Here is a 25611-nt window from a genome sequence, read left to right on the forward strand (position 1 = left end):
CACACCTACAGGTGCCACAGTGCTGTCTACACCTTTGTGCTTGTTGCTGCACCCGCAACATACCCGTAACCGCACGTTCCAGCTAGCTGAGTTTTCAAATAAGAAAGGGTAGTGCTATCCACAAGGGCTTGGTTGGGTAATCACTGCCCTTTGCATGGGAAAGAGGGAGGGTTGAAGCACAGGGAAATCTGTTTTCAAGCAATCCTAAAACAAAACTGCAAAATGGGAGAAAGGTAAGCAGCAAGCTGGAGGTTGCACTAATGACCTCAGCACTTCCCAGTCATCCCTCACTGCCTTTTACCTGAAAATGGCACAAGCCCATGAAGACGCTGTCCATGGCTAGCTCACAGTCAACTAATATTTGTCATGCGGTTGCAAGACTCCAGCAGAGCAGCTGCGGGCATACGCGGTCTGTACGACAGCAAAGATCTACAGCTGTTCAGACCCAGCTAAGCATTTTAGTAAGAAGTGACACTACCGGGCTAAGAATGGACCAGGTAGCTTGCCAGGAGATAGAGCGTGCTGTAAGGCTGCTTTTTTATTTCTTCTTTCTTAGAGAAAGAAAATCAAACCAAACCGCTAACTCCCATATCATGTTTTCAAAAGATGATTTGGACTGAGGATTACTTTCTGGCTAAATTTGGCAATGATGGTCACTTTTTTTCAGACTCTGAAGAACCAGTTTTTCAATTATTTACCAGCCACCAAAAAAAGGACTCTGGTCCAAAGCATTACGTTTTGTCTAAATTTGCTCTGCCTTCATGCAGCGCAGGAATTTGTTCCTGCTTCTTAACCTTCCTATAATGTACGTTTTCTCAGATATCCATGCAGTAAGTGCATTTTAAGAAAATATCTGGCAGTAGAGAAAGATTTTGGAAAAGGCCAGTATTTTGAAAGTTCAGACAAAAACCCAGGCCTCCCAAGAGATCTGAAGAACAGATATGGTACACAGTAGAACATCTGGATGCCCTAACACACACCAGAAGCCTAATGCTAGAAAAAAACTTTTTAAATTATCTTTTTAAATAAGAGATTATATTTTTAGATAGAAGAAATCTTTTAAAAGAATGGGGTTCAAGGGAGGGGACAACTTCAGAATAGCTCTTCTGTAAAATCTGTGATATATTAAACTTTCTGGATTGTCTCAAGTACTGCAGGCTGAATCCAAACCGTTTCAACTTCCAAACCAGCTGCAATTATTACAAGGCAAGGCTGCTTGAAAAATCATGTGTGCAGTACGTTTAGATTCCAGAAGATCACAGAATGGTAGGGGTTGGAAGGGACCTCTGGAGACCATCTTGTCCAACCCCCCTGCTTGAGCAGGGACACCCAGAGCAGGGGGCACAGGAACGCGTCCAGGTGGGTTTTGAATGTCTCCAGGGAAGGAGACTCCACACCCTCCCTGGGCAGCCTGTGCCACTGCTCTGGCACCCTCACGGGAAAGATGTTTTTTCTCCTGTTTAGCTGGAACTTCCTGTGTTCCAACTTGTGCCCGTTGCTCCTTGGCCTGTCATTGGGCACCACTGAAAAGAGTCCAGTCCCATCCTCCTGACACCCACCCTTTAGATATTTATAGGTATTTATGAAATCCCCCCCTCAGTCTTCTCTTCTCCAGGCTAAACAAAGCCAGGTCTCTCAGCCTTTCCTCATAAGGGAGATGCTCCAGCCCCCTGATCACCTTGGTAGCTCTCTGCTACCATGCCATGTCTTGTCAACTAGTCTGTAGAAAAAAAAAACATGAAACACACCCATCAGATTCAAACCCATATACAGTCGCTCCATCTCACTTCTATCCATGTGATTTTTGAACGGCAGTTCTAAATACATCACAAAAATCCATTTTTGTATCCGTACACACTGAAATTCTTAAGCACCTATGATATTCATACTGCAGTAACAGACAACTGATCTGCATTTCTCAAACTAAGCACTCCCGTTTGTGTAATAACTATTGATGATTTTGAGCACGTAGTCGGTGATCACAAAACCAGGGATATTAAGAATATTCAGTTTCATACTTCTTGAAATTTATATCAAGAGCCGCAGTACAGCTCACTGTATTAGTAAAGAACGAACGCTTACCACTCTCACCCTTTTCCTGTTTTGAACATAAAACATGGAAGATTTATCTGAAATCAGCATTTCCTAGTGACTGCATGCTGGGAGGGGCACAGGAACAAACCTGTCCACAACATCCGAACAGAGCTGTGGTTGGGGACAGGCAGAGCACGAGTGTGGTGCGGTTCAGCTGGGAGGGGCTATGGAGCACAGCAGCTGAGGAAACATCACCCGAAGCCTTTTTGCATACCAACTTTTAGGAGGTTAATAATGACAAGTTACCTTAACCAAAGATATTTTTATTGGGTTCAGTATTCAAGCACCACTAGGTTATGGTCTTCTAGAAAAGGAAACCGCTAAGAATAAAAAACCCCAACCTTATGAATGGCAACTGGGTACATGAAGTTTAATTTTAAATAAAAATTTTATCAGGCTTGTGGAAACATGCTAAAAGCCAAATTGTGTTACGAGTCTAAAATTGCTGAACAAGATATGAACAAAATACTCCATTTTCAAAAAAAGCAAATATAGGTTTAATGGTAGTCATCCAAAATCGACATTAGTCTCTTAATATAAGGCAAAAATAGTGATTTTCTTTTATTTTTTAACCTACAGTAAGTACAGTCAGCAATAATTGCCGTAGAGAATATGCATCATTGAGATCTAAAAGCAAGATCAGCAGAGAATGCTGATTCATGCGTTGTAAGATCTTCTCAACATCCTGACGGTTCCGTAGCGATCTCTGAAAACGTATCTGGGTTAAGGACTGGATTAATGCTGCAGAGTGGTTTTGTTAAATGTGTATATAATGTAATTCTCATGCGCCACAGTCACATTTCCGTGTTATAGCCTTGTAGCACAAATAACATTTCTTGCGGATCTGAGGGTGTGTCAATATACATTTAACCATAGAAAAGTGCCATAAAATACTCTATGCAGTCTTTAAGCATCCATCCATCTTCAATATAATTGTATTTACATATTTTTATGAACTTATGATGTGTAGTAAGCCACTGAAGACATTTTTACAATATTTATTAGATTATGAATTTATAAATTCAAGGACTCGGAGGCACATTGTTTAAAAGGCCAAGAACACCGAACTAACGAAGTCACAGAAATCAGAATATTTATGGACGTAACACCAGTAAAAAATAAAAATCACATCCAAACTAAAAGCAACACTTCTTAAGAGTCATCCTTCAAAGTCAGCATAATAAAAAGTTCTCATTTCCCTCAAAGAAAAATAATTCATCCCACCTACCAAGCTAGAAAAAACTATTTACAGTTGTACTTTGATCAGAAGTATCATTATATCGTGTAATACAGCCACTTCTACTCTGCCGTTAGAATTTAACATTTCTTTTAAAGTATAGTTGTATTTACAAATGCATAAATATCGCAACTCTGATCTTCATTAAGATCTGAATGAAAACAGGTTGTTAAGTCACAATACAAATGCATTAGTGGAAAAAGTAGCTGCATACTCAGTATCGTATCAGAATAGGAAGCCAATACTTCTGATAAAGCTCAAGTTCATCAACTAGACCAGGTCTTTAAGTTACGTTAACGAAGATTAAACCTCTTCTGTGTTAATTCTTTACATTGGTTTCTTCAGTCAACTTTCACCACGCTGTATATTTTGGTTACAAACCAAAAGCATGCAAAGAATCCAATTGTTCCTAAAAAAAAAAAAAACAAAAACAACCCCCCCAAAAAAGTTACATATTAGGAAAACTGTCACAGGAGACATCAATTTCTATCTGTAGCTCATAAATCAGGACATCTGTATATACAATCTGCTATCTTTAATCTTCAGGACATCAATCAGACCAGATAATGGCAAGTTAAGAGACAGTACCTGGCCTTTATAGGAATCAACTACTATATAAAGTACCTCGCTATTTTCAGAATCATTGAACAGATCACATGGAATACTCTCATTTTAAAACGTTTCTGTGTTATTTCTCTTCCTACATATCTGTCCTTTGTTGTTTCGTTGTTTCCCAGTCCAACTCTTTCACACTGCTCCACTTCACCCTTCTTCAGTGACTAGTCACACACACTTTACCCCATCTGCTCAGCTGGTCAGAGCATTATTATTACAGTTAATAAACCAGTTAGACTGACAGCATTGAAAGGAGTTCCCATTTCTTAGCTATACTTTAAGGTCTTGGAAAATTAGAGCACTACCTTTATTTCTGTGTTTCAAACCATAGCGTGGTTACTACGCAACTTGTACTTCCTATTGAAAAAATGTGTTACATACCTTAAAAATAAATACTTCTGAAGTCCTTAAGGCAGTCAAAAGGCATAAGCAAAGTTGAACTGAAATTCAAGGATGGAGACTGTTTTCCTCATAACTTCTAATCCTTTTAGCTGAATAAAAATAACTGCATCCCTTCTCTTTGTGAAACTCTAACAGATGTTTTTAACAAAAATATTATTTTGAATGCAAAGTAGTTAATGTAGTTGGGCTTCGTTAATCTAACTGGATTACTTCAAAATGCAGCCTCAGTCAGAACACTAATGGACCGAACAACAGCTCAGAACACCTGTTACATTGTGGGTACCTTCGTTTCCCACAAAAACTAGGACAGCAAAAAAGGCCTGAAGATTATCTGTTTTTTGCCTGAGTACCTCTTCTAAAATCATAGCCCTAAATTAGGCAAGACCCAAGTAAGTTCCTTAAAGAAAAAAAAATTCCCCTTTATTTTAGATCTGATAAGAGGCACAATACAAGTTGTGTGCCGACTCATGCACTATGCAACCTTGGAAGGAACCATGAATAATACCTCGGTTAAAAAAAAAATTCTTCCCTTCACGCTTGCTAAACTACTGATGTTTAACTGACTCATTTACTATGATACGTAGTTGTGGTCCCAGCTGCGAATCAAAGGTTTGTCATGTAGCTCCCGGTATTTTGCCTGCTGAGCCTGATCAATGACCTGGAATGCAGCACGGATGCAAGAGCCTGAAGCTCGTGTTACACTGACATAGCAGCAGGGCACCATCAAAACCCTTCCTGATACTGATGATTTTTAACAGATGAGTAAGCAGCAGCAGAATAATTTCGATATAACAATTATGATTTTCTCTTTTTAGCTTCTTTATCATCCTGACACAGGAAGTTGGTTGCCTTTAGGAGCAGTTTTTGCTAAATTGCTAATATGCTTTTTCGTTTAAGAAACTAGAGAACTGCCTGTCCTTTTAGCCTGCGCCTCAACTTTCTGTAAAGCCTTATCTCAAAGCACTTCAGCAAAACTCAGAGAACTGGGTTTTACCCACCTTTGAATGCATATCAACCTAAGTGGACAAAATTATTCTTACATCTTAAGAAATAGGACCAGTCCCTCAAATGAAAGGATAATTTGAATGTAATCTTGGGGGAAGTAGATAAAAAAAATCGTTAAGTGCGTGACTTTTCAAAGTTCTAACCGTGTGGTTAACTTCACATGTATTCTCCCCTAATTTCAATATAGAAACTAAAAATTTCAAAAACGGAAAGCATACAAACTCTGAAAGCTTAGTTCAAGTCGCACAGCAAAATCCCCATCTCCACTGTCCCAGTTAGATACAAATGACTGCCACAGAAAGCATCTCAAGGGGTCTGTGTGTAAAACACCTTTTTTACATGCTCGGGAACCTACCCTGAAAAGGACTCCCCAAACCTGCTGGCAGGTGCTGTGCAGCCAGCTGGTCAACTGAAAGTGAACGTGTGAGCAAAGGAAAAGGGAGATGCACTGGACGCATCTTAATGCCTCCAGACGATACCATGTGACGTGACTGACTTGAAAGAATAAGGGCAAAAGATGGAAATTATATGGGTTACCTTAGGTGCTGAAAGGCAGCTAAGCTAAGTCTCAGCATAGAATATTTACTGTAAATCCCCTTTATTCTGAATGCGTGTGCTCCAGAATTACTGCATGCATCCAAAGCAAAGAGGCTGAACAAAGGAGGCAGGGTAAACACAGTGCTGGTTTTGGCCAAGACTGTTTACTATTAAAGGCTAAATATCTATTGGAAAAGCTAGTGAAACTAAATTAACTGACCCCATGCTTATGTAAGGCCTGATTATTTTTTCATGCTACTTTCTAAGTTTGCACTGCATTTAAAATTGTTCTACGTAAAGCAGTACACATTCATCTCTAGTTGAACCACCACACATTCTTAAATTCTTTAGTTCAATGAGACTGTTAGTAAACCCAGGTCACAAATAAAGGTTAAGAGAAAGACAGGTCAAGAAATAAGATGGATGGTGAAAGCGAGGCAGAATCTCTGATCCACATGTTCAGAATGACTTGCTAACCAGCAGGCAAAATATAAATAAAAGTAGAGATGATGTGTAACTTACAAACATCCGCAAGCAATGCCAAAACACATTAGACTGACTTAAAGAAGATGGAAGATAAAACTAACCACTTTTGGAACACAGCTTGATCACTTTTCAAAGAGATTATATAATCTACTTAAGTCCCGTTCCCTCCTTTTAACAGGCAATGACCCAAGAAGCTCCTTGCAGGCTCTTGCTCCTGTTCATCATCATCTGCATTCAGTTGTGGTGCCCAAACTGCTTCAATATTCCCTAAGCTGAAGTGGCAATGTCTTTGGAATTAATATTCGGTTACGCTTAAAATGAACACCATTCTCAAATGTCACTTCTTTTCCCACTAGGTTTTTTTTTTTTGTTCTTCTACTTGAAGTGGAAATGAAAATTCTGCTTGCAGTTATACTGAGATCTGTTTTAAAAGCTCTGATGACAAGCCATTTGTGTTCTAGCAGGCCTCAAAATATAGCCTTTATAGCGGTATACATAAATCCATATCAAAGCCTTAGGAATCATGAAACTTTTTCATAAACGTGGAGCTTGAAATCATTTAAAGCATCGACGAGTTCAAAATACTTAAAAAAAATATTGCTCTGTAGGGTAAAGTCCACAAAGACTTGTTACACTCTGCTGGAACGCAATTTAGGGTTTTTAAGATTTTGGGGGAGTTGGTGGTTGCTGCCTTCTTGCACAAGAGCTTGAAAGGAGACTTCTTGCATCTTTCACTGCCATTCCTCCACTCCAAACAAGGGATAAGTGTGTCTGAAGATTCATTCTCAGTACTGAAGATGAAGATTGTCACCTGTGCTCACCTTACTTAAAAGGCAAATGAAGTGCAGCACCTAAGGCAGGTGCTTTTTCCCAAAGCTCAAAATAAAGATGACAAGGTTCTGACACAACTGCATAAAAAAAAAATGGTTAAGAAGGTCTGTCTGCTCCCCCTGCCGCTTCAATGCAATTGGGAAAGAAGGCAAGGACGTTATGGAAGGGAGCAAATGAAGGGGCGGGGGGGCAGGGGGGAAGTGTTCTCTGTCAACTTTTGCTCCTCTCTCTTCTTTCCTCCTATTCCACAGAAGCTGCACTTTTTCCTTAATTGACACTGTAACTTTAGGCTTGACTGTGTGTGATTTGAAGCGTGTTTCTCCAAAGACAATTAATTTAAAAAAAACTCGTTTGTCACATGACTAACATAGCAATGGAATCTGGAGGAGTACGCATCCCATTTAAAGGCATAATATTTGAAGATCTAATTATAGGCCATGTCTCAAGTTAGCAGTAGTTTTGCCTCATCCTCACTTAATTTATGATTGGAGTTGCAAAATGTTACACAACTACCTGGAAAAAAAAAAAAATCAAAGACTTGTATATAAATTTATGACCCTATATGAAGATAAGTTTTGCCACGGTAGCCTCAACATTTAAAATTAGGGTTCAATATGCTTACCTGTGAAAAGGAAGAAGATCAAAACCATAATCATGGTATAACCGAAATATAAAATGGTGCTAGCTGTTCCTGTGATTTGCAGTTTAGAAAAAAAATAATGTATTGCATATATTAGGAAATAAACTGCAGTGAAGCCACTAGTGAGAAATGAACGCCACTGCCAGTGATAGTCCTAGAAGGGGTGGGAAAAGAAAATACGTATGAATAATATTCCATATACCTCTAATGCACTGACCCTATTGCTGAATGCAGAGCTACTTTTTCTATTATTACTTTATCAAAAAGTGATTTTTTAAATAGCTTTTATCTACAGCAGAAAAACCTATATATATTCAATACTGCATTAATTGCATCATTCACAATTAGAGGTAAGAAACCTAATGATCAGTATCAAATAGGCAAAAATCTAAAAACCCAAATAAGCCAGACCTACTATTGCCAGCCACAGAGATTCCCCCTGCTCCCCCTCAAGGTTGGGCATGTGCAAAAATGCACGTTGATTGAAAAAAGTTAATGGATTAGTTTAGCATCTTCAGAAAACAGGGAGCTAAGACTCTAGAGACAGATATCTGACTTCGTGGTACTTGGTGCAGGGTTTTAATATTTTTTATGAGTTTCACCAGAAGTAGCCCACTTCACTTCTGCTTCACTTTCTAAACACATGATTTCAGGACATCTAGTCACCGTGTTTATGTGGAATGCTGGAATACTTGTTTCCAATTACAAAAGCCTTAAAAATTTTTTGAAGCATCCTTAAAACAATATGAAGTACGAATACAGAAGAACATTTCTTACCTCTGCACATAGATGGAAGTAGCAGAGCAATATTGTGGCCTCAGAACATGTAATAACCAAAATGATGAATACCAGAAACAGGAAGCCAAACATGTAATACATCTGGTGAGACCTATACCAGGGAGTTTAAAAAAAAAAAGAATTTAAAATGGACACTGTGCTAATACCTTCACCCTAAGTATTCCCATTCCTACTGAGGTACCAGCAGCTGTGTGGCCATGCAATTGGGTAATTTGTTTCCTAACTGAAGAATAGGAGCCTCAGCAGCCCAGTCTGAGGACAGTGAGAAAGCAAGCCCAAAGCATGGTCCTGGTTGGGATTGTTGGGAAAGAACTGACTAGACACAATGAGTGAAATTACAGTTCCAGTGAAGTCAGCGTGACCTCTTCCACTGACTTCAGCAGAAGTTGGATTTCCACCTCACATTTCAATCAAAGGGGCAGAGCTGCAAAATAACGAGAAGTGTCAAATGCTGTAGCTGTCTACATTGGGTAGAGGCACCTATTCAAGGTTCAGAAACAGTTTAACAAGATCCAATAACTAAATCGTGCCAGAAGGAAGACAAATCCCTCACAGTAGATTAGTTTGTCAGTGTGCTATGAGCTCACACCAAAATCCACTTACACTGGACTAGTCTTTGGTGCTTTATTTTTAAGAAGGATTACTCTCTGGTGCCTTCATAACAATTTCACAAAATTTGTTCATGTTTCTTTTTTCCCCCAAGAGTAGTAATACTTTTCTAGCTCAATAACAACTACCACAAAACCTCAAGTCAATTTTAATGTACTTACTACTCTCAAGTTGTATGCCACGTGTCAGCTTCAGAGCCACTTTCACATGAAGTCAGAGGAGTAGCATGAGAAAACTAGCTGTCTGAATATTGTAGGTCAGCTGTAAATTGCTAACCATATCACAGCCACTTTCCTACACACCTCAACAAGCAGAACAGGCACTGAATATCTTCTAAACCACAAAGTGTTAAAAAGATGTTAACATCTAAATTTTTATTGAACCAGTACCTAGTAACCCCACATCACCAAAACTCAGTCAAAGCGTCTTGAAGAAAAACTTTCAGAAAGAAATTACCACATTTTATGAAAGAGAAAATTCAAATAGATCGTGTTAACTTACCAAATACTATTGAGAATAAAGAACAACTGTATAAAGATACATCCAAAAGGCAGAATCCCTCCCATGATAATGCCAGGTAATGGCTTTGTATAGAACGATTGCTCAGGAATCTGACGAGGAATTTGATTTGTGCGAACAGGGTGTTCAATAGCCTTTAAATGAAAATACGAAATTACTAAATAAATAGCACGTCAAACTACAGCACCACCTTTTTGCTTTCTTTTTGAAACAAGTGGTGGCAAAAGTCTAGTATTTGTTTTGAGCATGCGCATACCCAGCTACCACTACATCTGCTTTCGCTACCAGCCTAGCTACCATCATCTGCTAGGCAACCAAGCAAAAAACCAGCTCTTATTGAAAACACAGCAACAGATATCTTGGACTTCCCTTTTTATGATTACCCAGCTATGTATGATCTGTTACTGAGCCTGAGCCGATTTCTCACTTTTCCACTGGGGAGTAGTGGCGGCGCAGACTCTTGTTTTCCCCTTCTAAAAACCCCTGGATGTTGTTTTTCAGGATTTACTCAAAAAATCGCATTAGGGTAAACTTAGAAACCGAGAAGATTCAAACTGGCAATTAAATCCTAATTGAAGATGCATACATAGATCAGCGTGGTGGGAGAAAAAACTTAAGGCAGATACACGCATACTTTGCCATCTTTCCCCTTTCGTAACGATTACATCAAGACTATCAATAGACACTTGCTAGGTACTTGCTTTCTGACGTGATTTTAATGTATTTGTGAAACCTGTCACAATGCAGGAGGGCGTTTGCTGGAATTTTAACCTGGTTATCAGAAAAAAAACCAAACCTGAATTCTGGTGAAGAAAAACTGGATAACTACAATCAACTTTAGAAGTGCCTTCTAGGATACTTAAATATTCTCTGAAGGTATCTCATGAGAGCTACAGAGAGCTCGAACTCTGGCTTCCTATACAGGAAAACACACAAAAATATCTGAACTTCTAGATCTTTAAGTTTATGCGGCACAGCAAGCCACTTTTTAAGCAAAAATGGAAGAATTGATTTCACTACTTAAGAAGGTTTGGTCACCAGTGTCACAAAGAGCCCTCATATAAATAAGTAAAATTGGTCAGTTTAGGAGTAAATCCCAATTAACATCTGCCAAGCAGTGACAATCATTTACAGAATAGTTACAGAGAGCGACTTCACAAGATCTCTAGCAATTTGATCAGAAAATATCTTTCTAAAGACTCAGTGCGCAGACAGGAACAAAAAACATGTGAGACACCAGAAATGCGTAAGTTCCTTCCCCTTATGCTTGGCTTTATCCCGTGCAGTCACTCAGTTATATTCAATGATAACCCTAATCGTTGCGGAGAATTAGCACCACCAACCAACTGAATATCAAAGTCTTGGAACCCAAGATCGGGTATCTAATGCAGCTCTAAAGTAACCGAACAGGACTGGAGCTGACAATGCAACTAGCTTAGGTGTTACCTCAGTCATAATTTATACAGTGACAAATATACATGTGTGCATGTGTGTGTACATGCGTATACACACACAAAACAACTTCTCAAAAACACTTACGTTTTTCTTAAAACCAAAATAGGCACCAATAAACGTCAGTGGTACAGATATGCAAAACCAGAGTGCCAAAATAGCAACCAAAGTACCAAACGGAATAGCCGCTGAAGAGCCTTCTCCCCAGAGAATGAGGTTCATGATAAAAAAATCTGCAAATACAATTCTGAAAAATACATAACACGCTTAAAGCACAGAAATACTCCTTAATATTTAACAATGTTAAAGCAATAGCACTGTATTAAGATTTTAGTGAAAATCTCTGTTAAAATGAAATGACACACACAAAATATCAAAACCAAGAGGTCAAACAAGCAATTCTCTGTTAATCTAGTGGGATTGAACTCCAGCAGGAGCCGACGTTCCAACTAAGCAATTTCAAATATATGCTTGTCTTAACTACACTTCAGGGTAAGACTGCTTGCTGTGTTTAAGTAGAAAAACTTATCACAGTGGTTACACAGTATATGGCACTATGTAAGACCAACTACAGTGTGGTTAGAGAAACAGCCTAGAGAATAAAAGAAAGCAATGAAAAAGTACGCCTGTCTAAAACTTGCTACTATCATAATGCTCCTTCTTAATCAACCTTTTCAGGTGGTGAGAGTGAACAAACGCTTACTAAAAAAAAAATCTAAGGATGATATGCCATTAACATATTCATCTTTGTCAAAAGCACTGTGATACTCTTGTAGCTTCTGGAATAAAGAGACGATGTAATAAGACTTACTTGTATAGCTGAAACTTAAAAATTAGCTATGCATGTCAGAGATATGCAATTTAATTCTTTTTACCATGGCAATATTCTCAACTTACCCAGGACAAAGGAACGATGTCAGCAGGACATTTGTTTTCCATTTCTCACCTCCAAATGCTGTATTAAAACATTTAACAGTCATCAAAACATGCATTAAGCTCACAACTATTAATTTTCTAGTACAATTATCTGCTCTACTTAGCTTGCAAATACTCAAATAATGTGCTATCGTGCCCAAGTTTAAAACAGTAAAGTAAGTCTTTAGTAATAAAACTGAACTCCCTCATCATATTGCTTAATCACAAAGCGTCAATCAAAGCCTGACCATGGTCAGGAAAAGTATCCCAAGTAAACAAACTGGGTCTCTGACCACTTTATCTGTTAAAAGGAAAAAGAAGATATGCAGTACTTTCAAGTCTTAAAAAACAGTTTAAACCTGGAGTGATTAAGAAGTTTAAGCTTTCTAGAATTTGACTGCTGGTTTCGGTAGGAAAAAAAACATATAAAAATGTGAAAAGCAAGCTTAAGAGTTTTCTTGAAATAATTCTTGTCTAAGACTCTTATAAGAAAGTCGTGACTAACATGCTTACAGGAAGTAGTGATGCTCTCTTAAGTCTTAACAGTATTAAGCAGTGGTGATACCAAAAGACCAGAGATAGCTTTATTAAGAAAATCTTTATGAATTTGCACTACGCTGATAAAAATTATAGTCAGTATACTTTTAAGTGAAAATATCCTGCTGGACTTCAGTGAAGCTGACAATTTCATCTGAGCACTGCCATAATGACATACTTCTTTACTTCAAGACTCAGAAGTGATTATGGTTAGAGTGATTTTAATTAAGTTTCTATTTCTTCATAAAATCTGGGTAGTACATGGCACTGGTTGTAAAGACTAACCATTTAATTTCAAGTCAGGTTTCACTTTTTAAATGCAATGTTGAGAAAAAAGAACAACCCACTTTTAAAACTGGATATCCATTTCAGTTGCCTTTTGGTTTATGTCTCACATTATTTGTATAGTATAAGGAGAAACATTGTTTACATGCTCTATACAGGGTACGGACCGCCTTGTGTTATAACAACAATATCTCTGGATCAGCCACTCACTGTCTTAGTAGTTAAACACAATACTCAACTAAATGATTCCCTTGTAAGTATAAATATGAAGTGTAATTACTATTAGCTACAACTCCAAACATACTGGATTCAATTTATCATTGATACACTTCAAAATATCCTTCACAACACATAGTAGACAGCATGAAAGAAACAATAATTCTGTCCTCTTAGTCCTGAAATCTCCTTCTATTTAAGTATAAAGAGCTTGAAGAAAAGGACACGGAATCACATCACTACCACTGTGGAAAAACTCCCTACAAAATACAACCCCAGTGGTTCTCCCCACATGAAAATTACAAAACAGTTAGGAGAAGTAACTCCAATGGCTACTGCCAGGTTGAAGTTCAGAGATAAAACTCTAGCTCTGTATGTTCAGAACTAAAACAGTCCAAAAGGTCCAGCTCAGTCAGTCATAAAGAGTCTCGTACCTTGAGTAAGGTAATTAAAACAAGCTGTATGTGGAATGATGTGCTTCACCTTAAAATAAGCCAGAAGGTACAGGGCCAAACTGTTTAAGGTTGTAGGCAGGCTTTGAAACAATAGCTAGCTGGGATCAGTTAAGGAAAATAGTATCAACCAACTACTGTCAGGTGTCCAAACACCACTGGGTTGATGTCTACAACTACAGAACACCTAAAAATCCTTCCCCCTATGCCCCTGGCCCCAGTCTGATAAACACCATTCTCCCAAAGACCTAGGAACTAGCTAAATAGAGGTGACAAATCTCAGGCATGCAAGAATACAGGTTCATGATTTCACGGGGGAGGAAGGGGAGAGAATGTTACCAAGCAACACTGATGGCTAAAATGGAATGCAAGTTAACACCCAACCCCCAACTGTAGGAAACAGAAGTACAAAACTGTCTGATGTAATGAGCTTTGTACTAGTAACACGGAATTTGCTTCCCAATTCCATAAACACACAGTACCAAGAGCAATTCAGGGTCTTCAGGCGTGATTGCATCGAAGACCAATGTAACCACGTCAGCGTTCTATATGTTTTCTGTTGTAAGAGTAAGTACATTTCCCTGTCTTGCCCTGAGGGAAACTACAAACAGTACTGGAAAGTAAAAATCAGTTCTGTGATGATAATTTACTTAAATTAACTTAGGCCCTGTCATTTTAAATAACTTTTACTCACATTTATAGAATCTGGCAGCAACATAACCGGCTGGAGTTCCAAGCAGCACCCATAAAACCACAGCACAGGTCATTAGAGCTCCCCGGTTAGCAGGTGACAAAAATCCCAGGCAAGCAAAAACTGTGAAGCAGAGGTGCACAATTTTGGAAAGTACTTATATGTTTGACTTAAAGCCAGTACATAAGTTATCTTAAAATTTGTGTATATTAAGTTGCGTGTCTACTATATCAGCTCAGCTGTTTCTAGTCTTAGACCTTTAAGAATTTTCTAGACAAAAACTATACTGCTATTTTTACTAGTACCTCGCGATTAGTGGTGAAAGGTCATCTGTACTCAATGAACTCCTCCCCACTTTATTACTTACACAGGGTGACAAAAGTCATTATTAAGATCTGCGTGCCAGAGCCTAGAAAAACAGACAACAGCATTCCTTTTCTCGGGGGCCTGAAAATATCACCATGAACCAGTTTCCAGCCAAATTCTTCTTGAGCATCTTCCTGTAAAGGAAAACACACCTATTTTAATACAGTAGATTGCCACTGAAATAGCCTGATATACCTTTAGCTGAAGAAAATATATTCCAAGTAAGTTTTAGGAAGTATATTTCAGACTTACAGTGGAATCCATCTGATTGTATCTTGCAATATCTTTATGCAGTGTCCTCAACATAATCATAGCTACCATTCCAGACAGAAAGAGGACAATCACCAAGGAATTCATAATACTGAATTAAAAAAAAAAAGTTAAAAAAATATCATCAAATAGCTATGTAAACATTTCAGTACAGTGCACTTGGAGACAAACTTTCTTCTCACCTAAACCATTGAATGTGAGTGTGAGGCATGGATTCCAAAATATAATCCCATCTTGATGCCCATCTTATATCTTTTTCTTCCTGAAAGAGTAAACACATCAGTTTCAGATATAGTCAGTATCCAACTGAAGTTTACAAGCTGATGTTCACGCAAAGCAATCTTAAATTTCACGACAAATTGAAAATTGAATTTTGCATGCCTTAAAGGAAATAGCTTAATAACAACTACCTAAAACAAACCTAAGACTTGGCCATAGAATCTAACCCAAAATATTTTCTGAATAGCACTCAGCTGCCATGTCTTCTGAAGACATAAACGCATATCAAATCAGTTCTTGAAGGGAGGAAGAACAATAAAATTACTTTAATTCATTTGGAATTCAAACGACAAGCAGAATAACACAGAATATGCATTTTTTAGCATATGTAAGTCAACACTCCAGAGGGTGAGAAACTAAGCTCTGCTATATGGTGTCCAGCGTAACATTCCACTTTCTAGGTAGTGCTCTGTCCAAATTATCCTGTGCTTTGATACAACCTTGTTTCAGTACCAACTACCAATCCAATTACACTCAGCTTATACTGCCAGACAGGTGGGGAGACAATCCTACAAAACTTACATTGTTAGTAGAAGGAAACAAACTATTCCTTCATGCATTTCAGCTGATTATACTTATTCAGACTGAACTTTCATTGTTCAGAAACATTTCAAAAAGCATTTATTTCATTTTGCAGAGTAAACATGAAAAAAGGAATAAACAGTGCTGATCAACCTGAATACTGCTATTAAACAAACCATACACACGAGTATCAATTAATAAAAATGGGTAGGTGTTTTTCTGACAGGATGTTATTTTAGTAATTTATAACATACAAGAGCAAGAATGCTTTCCAGTAAAGCCAGTTTTTGAAAATATAACAAACAGTGTGTTAAAAAATTTAGCCAAGATCAAATGCCTAGTTCACTGAGGTAATAAAACTAAGACTCAATGCAAGCAACAAGTTTCTAAACCAGTATCAACAGTTCTAGGGCAGAATCCCATTTTTCCTCATACCTTTTTTCTGCCTTCCTGAGATGACCTGATCTGCCAACTTGACAGAATTTCAGAAAATGACCTCCAAGTGATGTAACATTGTGCACAGGACAGTAACACACACAAAGTGGAGCGTATCTTTTTTTCTTTTTAGATAAACCATATAATAGCATGAAGCTAAGGTCATTCTTAAATACTACTCACAGGTTTCCAAAAGTACTTGCTTTACAGTATACAAATTAATTTCAGCATCATAACTCACATAATTTCTCAAAACATAATTAATCATACATAATAAAGCTCCTTATGAATATTTTCTCCTACTAGTTATAGTATTTTGGACTCTACCATGTAATCCAGTACATTACTAGAGTAAAGAATGATCATGGTAATTTTTCAAACACTGCTGTAACAGCTTCTAAGAGAAAAAGGGTTCACGCCTGAGACAGCGTGGTGATATAATAATAAGACCAGTGCTTTACTGGGTACTTATGACAGTGGCAGTGGATCCCACACCCTAACTCAATGCTACCCCACATCTAACTTTAAAGATCCCCTATCTGGTCTCCATTTCACCACAGTTGAACTGAATCCTACAGCAGGCTATAAACATAGAATTAAGACAGATACAGGACCAGCCTTCATATGACAATGACCTATAGTTTTCAAAGACACCACTGGCCTTGCAATCAGAACAAGAAAAACAAAACAAAAAAATTGCTCTACTGCTATTTCTCAGGCTATTAATTGTCAAGATTCTGATTAAAGTCCATAACAACAGAAAAAAGGAAGGCATGGACTCCTTCATATCCAGAAGCAGCACAGAATGAGGTTGAAAATATGAACTGCTGTATATGAGCTATCCTTTCAACACATACACAGGGAGTCAAGAAATCCACTTAGTTATAATCTGCACTCTTTCTAGCGAGTCACTGACGTTTTGAGGTCTTGGACTAATAACTAAACAGATTGGGAAAGAATGGGAAATAGTTCATCCAGCCAACTCCATTAAAAAAAAAAAATCATTCTCATTTGTCACCAGAATGAGACATATTCAGGTATCACTGCTCCCTACAGTTGAGTGATATACTGCTCCTCTGTCTTTAAATCACGAGTAGTGGAACAAAAAATACCAGCTTCCTACTCTTTTGCAAATTTCCATGGGTGGAAGACCTTGAAGAAATTAAAGCTTTTGCAGCAGGAGAGTAGAAAATTATCAGCTTCAACCTACCTACAACACTAATTTGCTGAAGCACACATTTTCTCAGAGCTTGGATTGAAAAATGATCTAAACAAGGAAAGTATGATTCTTTCAAAAAAAACCCAAACACATATGCACTTCACATTCAGTGTGTATACAAAATCATAAAAAGCATATGGTTAAATCCCAAGCCACCTCTGACATTCCAGTTCAAATGAAGTTTTAAAACCACAAATTTCCTATTCTGAGATCATTTTAGTTGTCCATCTTTATAGTTCAGAGTATTAATGCATGATTTTAAGAGGAAACTACCACAGAAAGCTTAGTACTCACTTTAAAAGAAACTGAATATGTGTAAGCAATTTTGACTTCTCCATTAGCCTTATTACTTATATCCATAGGCGGTCCTGAGCAATCAGGGTTGTCTGGATGAGTATGCTTGTAACTGCAGGAAGAAAAAACACAGAATGAAAGCTGCTTCACTGACAACGCTTTTAAGAATTCATTCATCTTACATAGCCATCAGTCTCATCCAGGATTCTTCCCTTAAATGTAAAAGTTTTTCTTAATACCTCAAATTTCAGAGCTCATAAGCAATGTATCATAACTGCAGAACTTTTGATACTTGAACTTTTTAAACAATAGTTGTCTCTTCTAAAGAGAAAACTATAGAGAGCATAGTCTCTAAAGCTGAGCACCAAAAACTAAAGAAGTCTGAGTACCGCTAATAACCTCCAAAACACTCAAAAAATTACAACAGAATTACTAACTTTTGTCGGAAAAAAAAATAGTGTCATCATGATGCTGCACCAACAATGCAACAAGCTCAGTTATACCAAGAATACAAAATAAGGGAAAGACAAGATGCTAAGACATCAGTTGTGCAAGCCACACAGACACCAGAACAACCGACGGGTATGTTTCTGAAATCATTCCATTCAAATCCTGATTGCTGAAGACATCAAATGTTGCACTCTGATTACGCCTGCCTCAGGCACTGGTGGCCTGTTCTGTCACAAGACAGACCGTTCCCCAGTAGGGAAATGAGGGTTGCTTCACTGAACACATACCGCTTCCAGGTTTTTTGTTTGTTTTGTTTTTCCCCCAAATAGGAAATGGTGCACAAATACTGAATTCAGGACAGAATTACGTTAGACATCCATCAACAGAAAACAGGTCACATATCTGAAAATATTTCTGACTAGCAACAGGTCCCCAGACCAAAGCAAGTATCTTGGGATGGACCACCATTTGATGACAAGTCATTCCCGAGTACTAACCTTTTTGGTTCAAGTTTAGCAGCAACTAGTCTTGCTCCCAGAGCTTCATTTTCCACAACATGGTAATATATTTTTATGTCAACATGGTTGAAAATATAAAAAGTATCTTTTTCATGAAATTCTGACTGCAATGATAAAAGATGGTGTTAAACAATCGAAAAGATAGAGACATCTAAAAGCCTTAGGCAGAAGCTTACATAACAGAATTTTAGATTATGTACAGATTTTCTGTCAAGAAGTTCTCCTACAAGATGAATGGGGGATTTGGGGTATACAAAGACAGTAAAGTCTTTGCGTTAAAGCCTTGCATTAAAAAGACAAACTAAAAAAGTTAATGCTAAGAACTGTCTACTACAGTTGAAAAGTTAAAAAATGTATTTAAATACAAAATGTATTTATAAATATATTCAAATATTTCAGTAACTGAAGATGTCCCACTTTATTTAATTGAAGTGGCAAACTGAATAGCTACCTACATGACAACTTTCATATCAGAAGTGTTTCATTAACATCAGCTATTTTAAAACAATGTCTATATTTTTCATATATTAAAAGAGAACCTCCCAAGACAAACAATGCAAATAACTGCTCTCTGTGACAGAGCCACCTTGACGTTTGAAACCAAAGATGCACAGGGATGAACTGCAAGCAGCAGCTAAGAATGCTGTTGTCTTTGGTACAATCCATTAAGTAAAACCAACCATTTTGGTAAAACCAAAAATCCATTCCAGGTTCTCAGTGACCTCTCCATGGAAGAGGTCTGCAGTAATCTAAAGAAATCCTGGATTTTCTATTGCATTCTTTTCTCCACAATACTTACAGTGCTTTTATCTGGACCTCCACCAGTTAATCTGATAGATCTCTCACAAGAGAAGCTTTGTTCACCCAGAAATCTTATATTCTGGTTTCTTCCATTAGCCCACACAGTTTTTAGGGAAAGCGATCCTTCAAGAAGTATTAATTTCCATGGAGAGGTACAAATATGTCTATGCAAACCTGTTTCCGTGAAAACACTTCTATCCCACAAAAATGTAAAGTCCAAGCCTTTGAATGTTTAGACTTCTTAGGCAATGAAGGATGACATGTTTTTCTTCTCTGTCACCATTTACAGGTACTAAATGCTATGCATGTTCATCTCTTCCCTCTATCTTTTAGAGCCCTTCTGTATTATGCAACAGAAGAGACAAAGTTCTTAGGCTTAGTTGAGGCTAACAAATTTTGGTACTTGTAGAGATATCAAAACACTTACCTAGTTTTAAGCAACAAGGGTTCTTAAGATGGTGAGGGCTCACCATAGAAAGAGGACACAGGAGAAATGCCAGTCTTTAGTAAAAAGGGGATATTAAAAAAAATAATTGCATAAACATACATTAATAACACAGGCATCTTTTGGACGGCCATCTTCTGTAATATAACAGCCAATAGGAAAACCAGGATTGCAGAACCTCTGGTCTTCTTCAACATCATAACACCAGGTCACCGGCATGTTGTCCACAATCCTGTAAATGGCAGTGACATTTCACAATCTTTCAAAACACACAGTGTAATGGAAACAAAAGCAAACTAATATTAATCTAACTTTGCTACATTCATTACTGGAAGATTAACTACAATAATAATACTTCTTTAAGATCTTAACCATGGAATTGTACCAATTGCCAAACCAATTTCCAAATGAGATAAGCATCTAGCTCTTGAACAGAAACTTTATCTTTTCTAGAAAAACAATATTTTTAAAAATCAGTCTATTTCTTCAGCAGGTGGCTTGGAAACAGGAAGCTTACTCTGTCACCACCAAAACTTTCTATTCACTGGACTGGTTTCTGAAGCTCTCATACAAATATAGCCCAATATATAAAACTCTCACACTCCAAAGTCATAACAATTTAACATTTCATTATTTTGTCTTTTAAAATGGCCAAAATAATCCACTAAATCAGATAAAATTAATTTGGTAATTTCAAATTTAGGACAAAACCAAGAAAAATTTTGCCCACACACACACATATATTAATTCTCCAGCTTCTTCATTGCTCTTCAAAATACTTTTCTCACTGCACTCTTTAAACTTTTATTTTGCACTAAAGTTAAAGTGCAAGTTTGTTGGTTGGTTGGTTTGTTTTGTTCCCCTACCCCTTCTATTTAAATGAATTCCTGACCATTAACCAACCTCAGTTCTGTTCCCTGAGAGTATGGAATATTTTAACTAGATGGTTTACATGAGCAAAAAATTGAAAGCCACATTTGGGAAAGTAGTTGCTTTCAAACCTCCCTCCATTGTTTACCTGCTGCCTTTACATTATTGCCTCAAGATTTATGTTCATATTACCTAAAAGTCCTGAGCCCGGTAGGTTTATAGTTCACTTTCAATGAGAAATTTGTAGAGGAATCCCACACCCCCATGAGCAGTTGCGGAAAATTATAAGACAATAAGATACAAACAGTATCCAATATGCTACAAAGAGTAAAAACATCAAAACCAAAAATATACTTTTGAACATAGAGAAAGATACCAAACATGGTCACCTGTCCCTTTTTAAGAGAGACTACTAAAAAGAACAAACCTTTTTCTTTATGTTATGAAGTGTTTTAACTAGCTGAAAGATAAATCTGAAAAAGGAAGTAATTCAAAGATGACTTAAAATTCAGTAGCTGCCCTTACGGCAACATTAATTGCTCCAAGGTATGTTCTTAAAGGTCTATTAATAAACTTCGCACATGAAGAGATGAGACATCTGCCACTTCTTGTGCATCACTAGACCAAAAACTTAACACCGCACATTTTTTTAAAACTTATCAAGCTATTGAACAGCCCTTACAATGAAACGTCTCATCATTACAACCACTAGGCTATTCACGTAAACAAATACCTCGTACCTGATAATACCTCATCAGGCACTTTTCAATACCTAATAAAACACAGGAATTACAACTTCAGACAACAACGAAATGTTTAGTTTGCTGTGTATTTTAACAGTCTCTAAAGTAGCATCATTTTTAAAGGACACCAATAGAAGGGGGTAAAAAAAGTAGTATGTGGTGCCTTTGTTCACAAAATGCAAGATTTGCATCATCCCTACCATTAGCTCTCAGACAGAAATCAGAAGCAACATTCATGGCTCATACTCACACAGTGGAAGAGGTGAAGACAGGCCCTCCCAAAACACAGTTTTTGGGTTCTCAGGAGATTCCAGAAACTATCACAGAGCTGCAGACAGCAGCAGCACGAACTAAATCCTACTCGTTTCAGCATGCTACTACAGAGCACAATGAAGTTGCTGATTAGGAGCTATTCCAGATGCAGATTCATTACACTTGGACCATATTTGGAATTCTACCTCCATAATATATGCTAGAGACAGCTCTTGCTTGTTAGGATTTTCATTTTGTAATCAAAACCAGGTAATGCACTAACCTACTGCTAAAGAGTTTGGTTGGGTTAAAGGCTTTCCCTTGCATCTTCTACAGCAAAGACATGCTGAGCTGCCTTCAAGCAGCAATGCTGGAACAAATTGAGAGTTTAAGCAGCAAATAATTTTTCACAGTTAATCTTCAAATTTAAAATGACTTGAAGAGATTATACATGTGGGGCAAATATGCTGTACAACAGTGCTCTTATACGTCTCTCAAGAACATCTGGTGATGAACGTTGTCAGCCAAGATATCAGTATAGCTGTTGAGTCAATTCAGTATGTCAATTCCTAATCTTATTAAGTGGCTTCTAAAGCCTTAAAAGTTCTTTGTACCATCTGTGTTCCCCAGGAATTTTATGATAAACTGAAGCTGGATAATAAACCTCTTAAATCCTCACTTATGCTACCTTGCTGATCCCCGTAAAACATCGCCCCGGACCATACTCCTGGACCACGCATCATGCATCACAAAATCCAGACACTTCCACTTTGTGAAGCTGTGGCTGATGGGGACTACCATTACTGTAACAGACATAAACAGGGATTCTTCATGCCACTGGTTCTAAAGTTTTAGGGTACTGGGCCTAGCAAAAAAACCAAAAAACCAAAAACAACACACACCACCAAAAACCCACCACCGCAAAAAAAAAATAGTAGAAGTGCTATTAAAAGAACTAAGAATGTAAGATGATGCATAGAGTGCCCTAAATTTAAAGGGAAGTTTTCACACTGAAAAATAGAACTACATCTTACTAAAATCTGAACAGCCCTATCAAGCTAGCTGTACAGCCTAAAAAATATCATTAAATGCACTAAGTATATTTGTAAAACAATTTAAGCTAAGGGGGGGCGGAAGCCCACCTGAAGTACTTTTCTGTATGATTAGTTTTACACAGTTCTGTTTCAGTTTCTGTATCAACAGCCTGCTTAAGTTTTGGGCTCCCCTAAAAAAGCTGAATCTCTTTCAACGAGTGACAGGGTCATAGCCTTGGGAAACTATTTTTCATTTATACACCAAAACATACAAAAACTTATAAAGCTGAAGCTTTATACCACACCAACATGCATCAGTGGAATTCAAAATGCTGTAAATATTATAAATACATGCAGTATTTAACAGGAATATAACCCAATCCAGCATGTTTGAAGCTCCATTTATTTCAGCATTAGGCATATACACACTGAATCCCTGCAAAAGTAGCTGTGCCTTTCAGGGTTTCTTTATTACTTTCTGGTTCACTTACCTAAACATATGGCTATTGCCTATGAACCCTTCTGACCTAACTTATCAACTTCCAACAACACTGATTTTCAAGACTTTCCTAGAAAGATTTACATCAGCGAGCCATAGTTTATCCCTATAAAGGGTATCCCATATTCCTTCCCAAGAACAGTAGAAAAAGCACTCCCTGGCTTTCCAGCACAGGTGGCTGTTTCGAAAACGAAGAAATGGAACATGACATTACAGAAAAATATTTAATGACAATGGTGAGATTCAACATTTGACCTGCATTTTTACTACTATATCCTGAAAGTTTTCATCTAATTCGATGAAGACTGAAACCTTTATTTCTGTGAAGCAGGGAGCACATATTTAGAATCACATGGGCAACATCAGTTAATTATGCTCATGTATTACTTGCAAAGACATGCCACAGGAGCTCTGACGACTTCATGACAAAGTTGTTCCTTCTAGCCTTGCACCCAAAGGCTGCCGTTAGCACAGCATACCAACCTACAAAGCACTACACAAATACAGGTAGCACAGCTGGGTATTTCCAGTGTCAAGACAGAACCCACAGATAAACATTTCCCAGCAACTGGATGTGGGTGCAGAAGACAGCTAAATCCTAAGTGAAAATCAGCATGAGATTCAGCATAAGCATTCAGCCTTGCCCCACCCTTAAAGCCTGTTGGAAGAGCACCTCTGTACCCAAGCAGAAAACAGCCCCAGCATGCTCCAAGACAACTCAAATGGTTACAGAGGGTCTCAGGAAACAGGAAGGGACCAAGCGTTTATGATTTCCTCAAAATTATTTCAGTAATTAATTTTCAGTGGCCACTTTTCACTTGCCTATCCTGTAGGGGAAACAAACTTGGCATAAAACTATCAGAACCATTGATCCTATCTCCTGAACACAACATCTGAAGGGGAGCGCAAAGGCTCTTGAGGAAAACAAAGACAATACAGCAATAGAATGAAGGTCCCTTAAGACTTTTCTCAAGCTAGGGCACGATTAACTTCTACATTTACAGGTGCAAAGAAATAGCAGTATTTTACAGTAGGCACAGAGACAGCACAAAAACTACAAAGCTTTGTTTGGAAACAGGCTTGTTTCCATTACACCTGGTGCTTATCCTTCAAGTGAAGGAAATTTTTTATGATGACAAACAATAGAACATCTTTTGCACGGACAGAAGGGTAATAGATTCAGTGCAAATACCTGGTGTTCAATCTGTATTAACTTGCAAATACAAAAGGATAAAGTAAATTATCGCCAACATACTAGACTAAACAACCTATAAATTTAGCTATCAACTTACCAATGGTGCTGATAATTCAGTAGCATACTTTTTTTCAAAAAGTCTAATTTCTGTTTATCTTCTGGCTTTGTGGTGTCATATGTTTTTGTACAAACAGATTTACATGTGTCCTTATTCTTGAATGTGAACTAAGAAAAATGAAAGACATATGAGCAAAAAGGTTGTAACAAACTTTGTATCATTTCAGTATTTTAGCAAATTTCCCCTATGCATTTTAAATTGCCTATACTATTATAATAAAAACACCTAACAAATTACCAAGACTATGTATATTAGCACTCCAGAGGAGGTTTTTATTTTGATGTGTGCTATAAAACCCTCCTGTGTTCATTGTAGGAGCCCTACACTAAGAGCTCCTTGTTACTGATTAAAACCTGTTTTCTGCAATGATTTACCAAGACAAGTCATTTGACCTCACAGCAGCAATGCTGTCCCAGGCAGATTCAATTGATAACTTTCTCTCCTACTACATGTAGGAGCAAAGGCGAGAGCTTCAGTCACCAGCAAAGACAAGCTGGCTAACACCAGTTCTAATACTTCCACTTTACAGCTGCAGTAAAAAAAAAGTAAAAAAAAAACAGCTCCAAGAAATAAGAGTACTCAACTTCCTCTAACAAGGGGACAGCTGAGGAGTAAGAATCAGGTTTTGGCAGGTGCCAAAGAGAGAACACAACCTCCGCAGCTACAGCTTCATGATGCAAAGAGCATAGTTACAATTAGGTGTAATTGATAGATTTCTATTATGTGGAATTTCAGATTTTGAAGCTCTTTGAGACAAAGTCCTTATGAAGAGGATCTTCAAGATCCTGATCTCCTTTGGTTACATTTGAATGTACGTATTACCAGACACCCCTTGTCAGAGAACAAACCCTGTAAGGAGATGGTTCTATCCTCTCTCCAAACAATACTTGTCCAAGGTTTTCAGAGGGACGCTTCTTTCCTTCCGCTTGACAAAAATCAAACCTGAATTACAGAAAAGATACAGAAGTTAATCAAATATT

General features: G+C 37.7%; 1 protein-coding gene across 1 annotated transcript in view; it reads right to left on the reverse strand.

Annotated features, from left to right (window-relative positions):
* Positions 1-2567: 2567 nt before the first annotated feature.
* TM9SF2 (transmembrane 9 superfamily member 2) overlaps positions 2568-25611 on the reverse strand; it is a 28601-nt gene continuing 5557 nt past the window's right edge. The window contains exons 3-17 of the mRNA XM_064440638.1: positions 25480-25573; positions 24611-24738; positions 20023-20152; positions 18654-18778; positions 17707-17818; positions 15140-15219; positions 14940-15048; positions 14689-14821; positions 14325-14444; positions 12123-12180; positions 11313-11472; positions 9756-9907; positions 8625-8736; positions 7830-8001; positions 2568-3740 (exon numbers count right to left, since the gene is read on the reverse strand). Of these exons, the coding sequence (XP_064296708.1) occupies positions 3673-3740; positions 7830-8001; positions 8625-8736; positions 9756-9907; positions 11313-11472; positions 12123-12180; positions 14325-14444; positions 14689-14821; positions 14940-15048; positions 15140-15219; positions 17707-17818; positions 18654-18778; positions 20023-20152; positions 24611-24738; positions 25480-25573 (1753 nt within the window). The 3' untranslated portion in view covers positions 2568-3672. The remainder of the gene's footprint in view (positions 3741-7829; positions 8002-8624; positions 8737-9755; positions 9908-11312; positions 11473-12122; positions 12181-14324; positions 14445-14688; positions 14822-14939; positions 15049-15139; positions 15220-17706; positions 17819-18653; positions 18779-20022; positions 20153-24610; positions 24739-25479; positions 25574-25611) is intronic.

The sequence above is a fragment of the Phalacrocorax carbo genome, chromosome 1 (genome assembly GCF_963921805.1).
Source record: "Phalacrocorax carbo chromosome 1, bPhaCar2.1, whole genome shotgun sequence".
Lineage (NCBI taxonomy): Eukaryota > Metazoa > Chordata > Aves > Suliformes > Phalacrocoracidae > Phalacrocorax > Phalacrocorax carbo.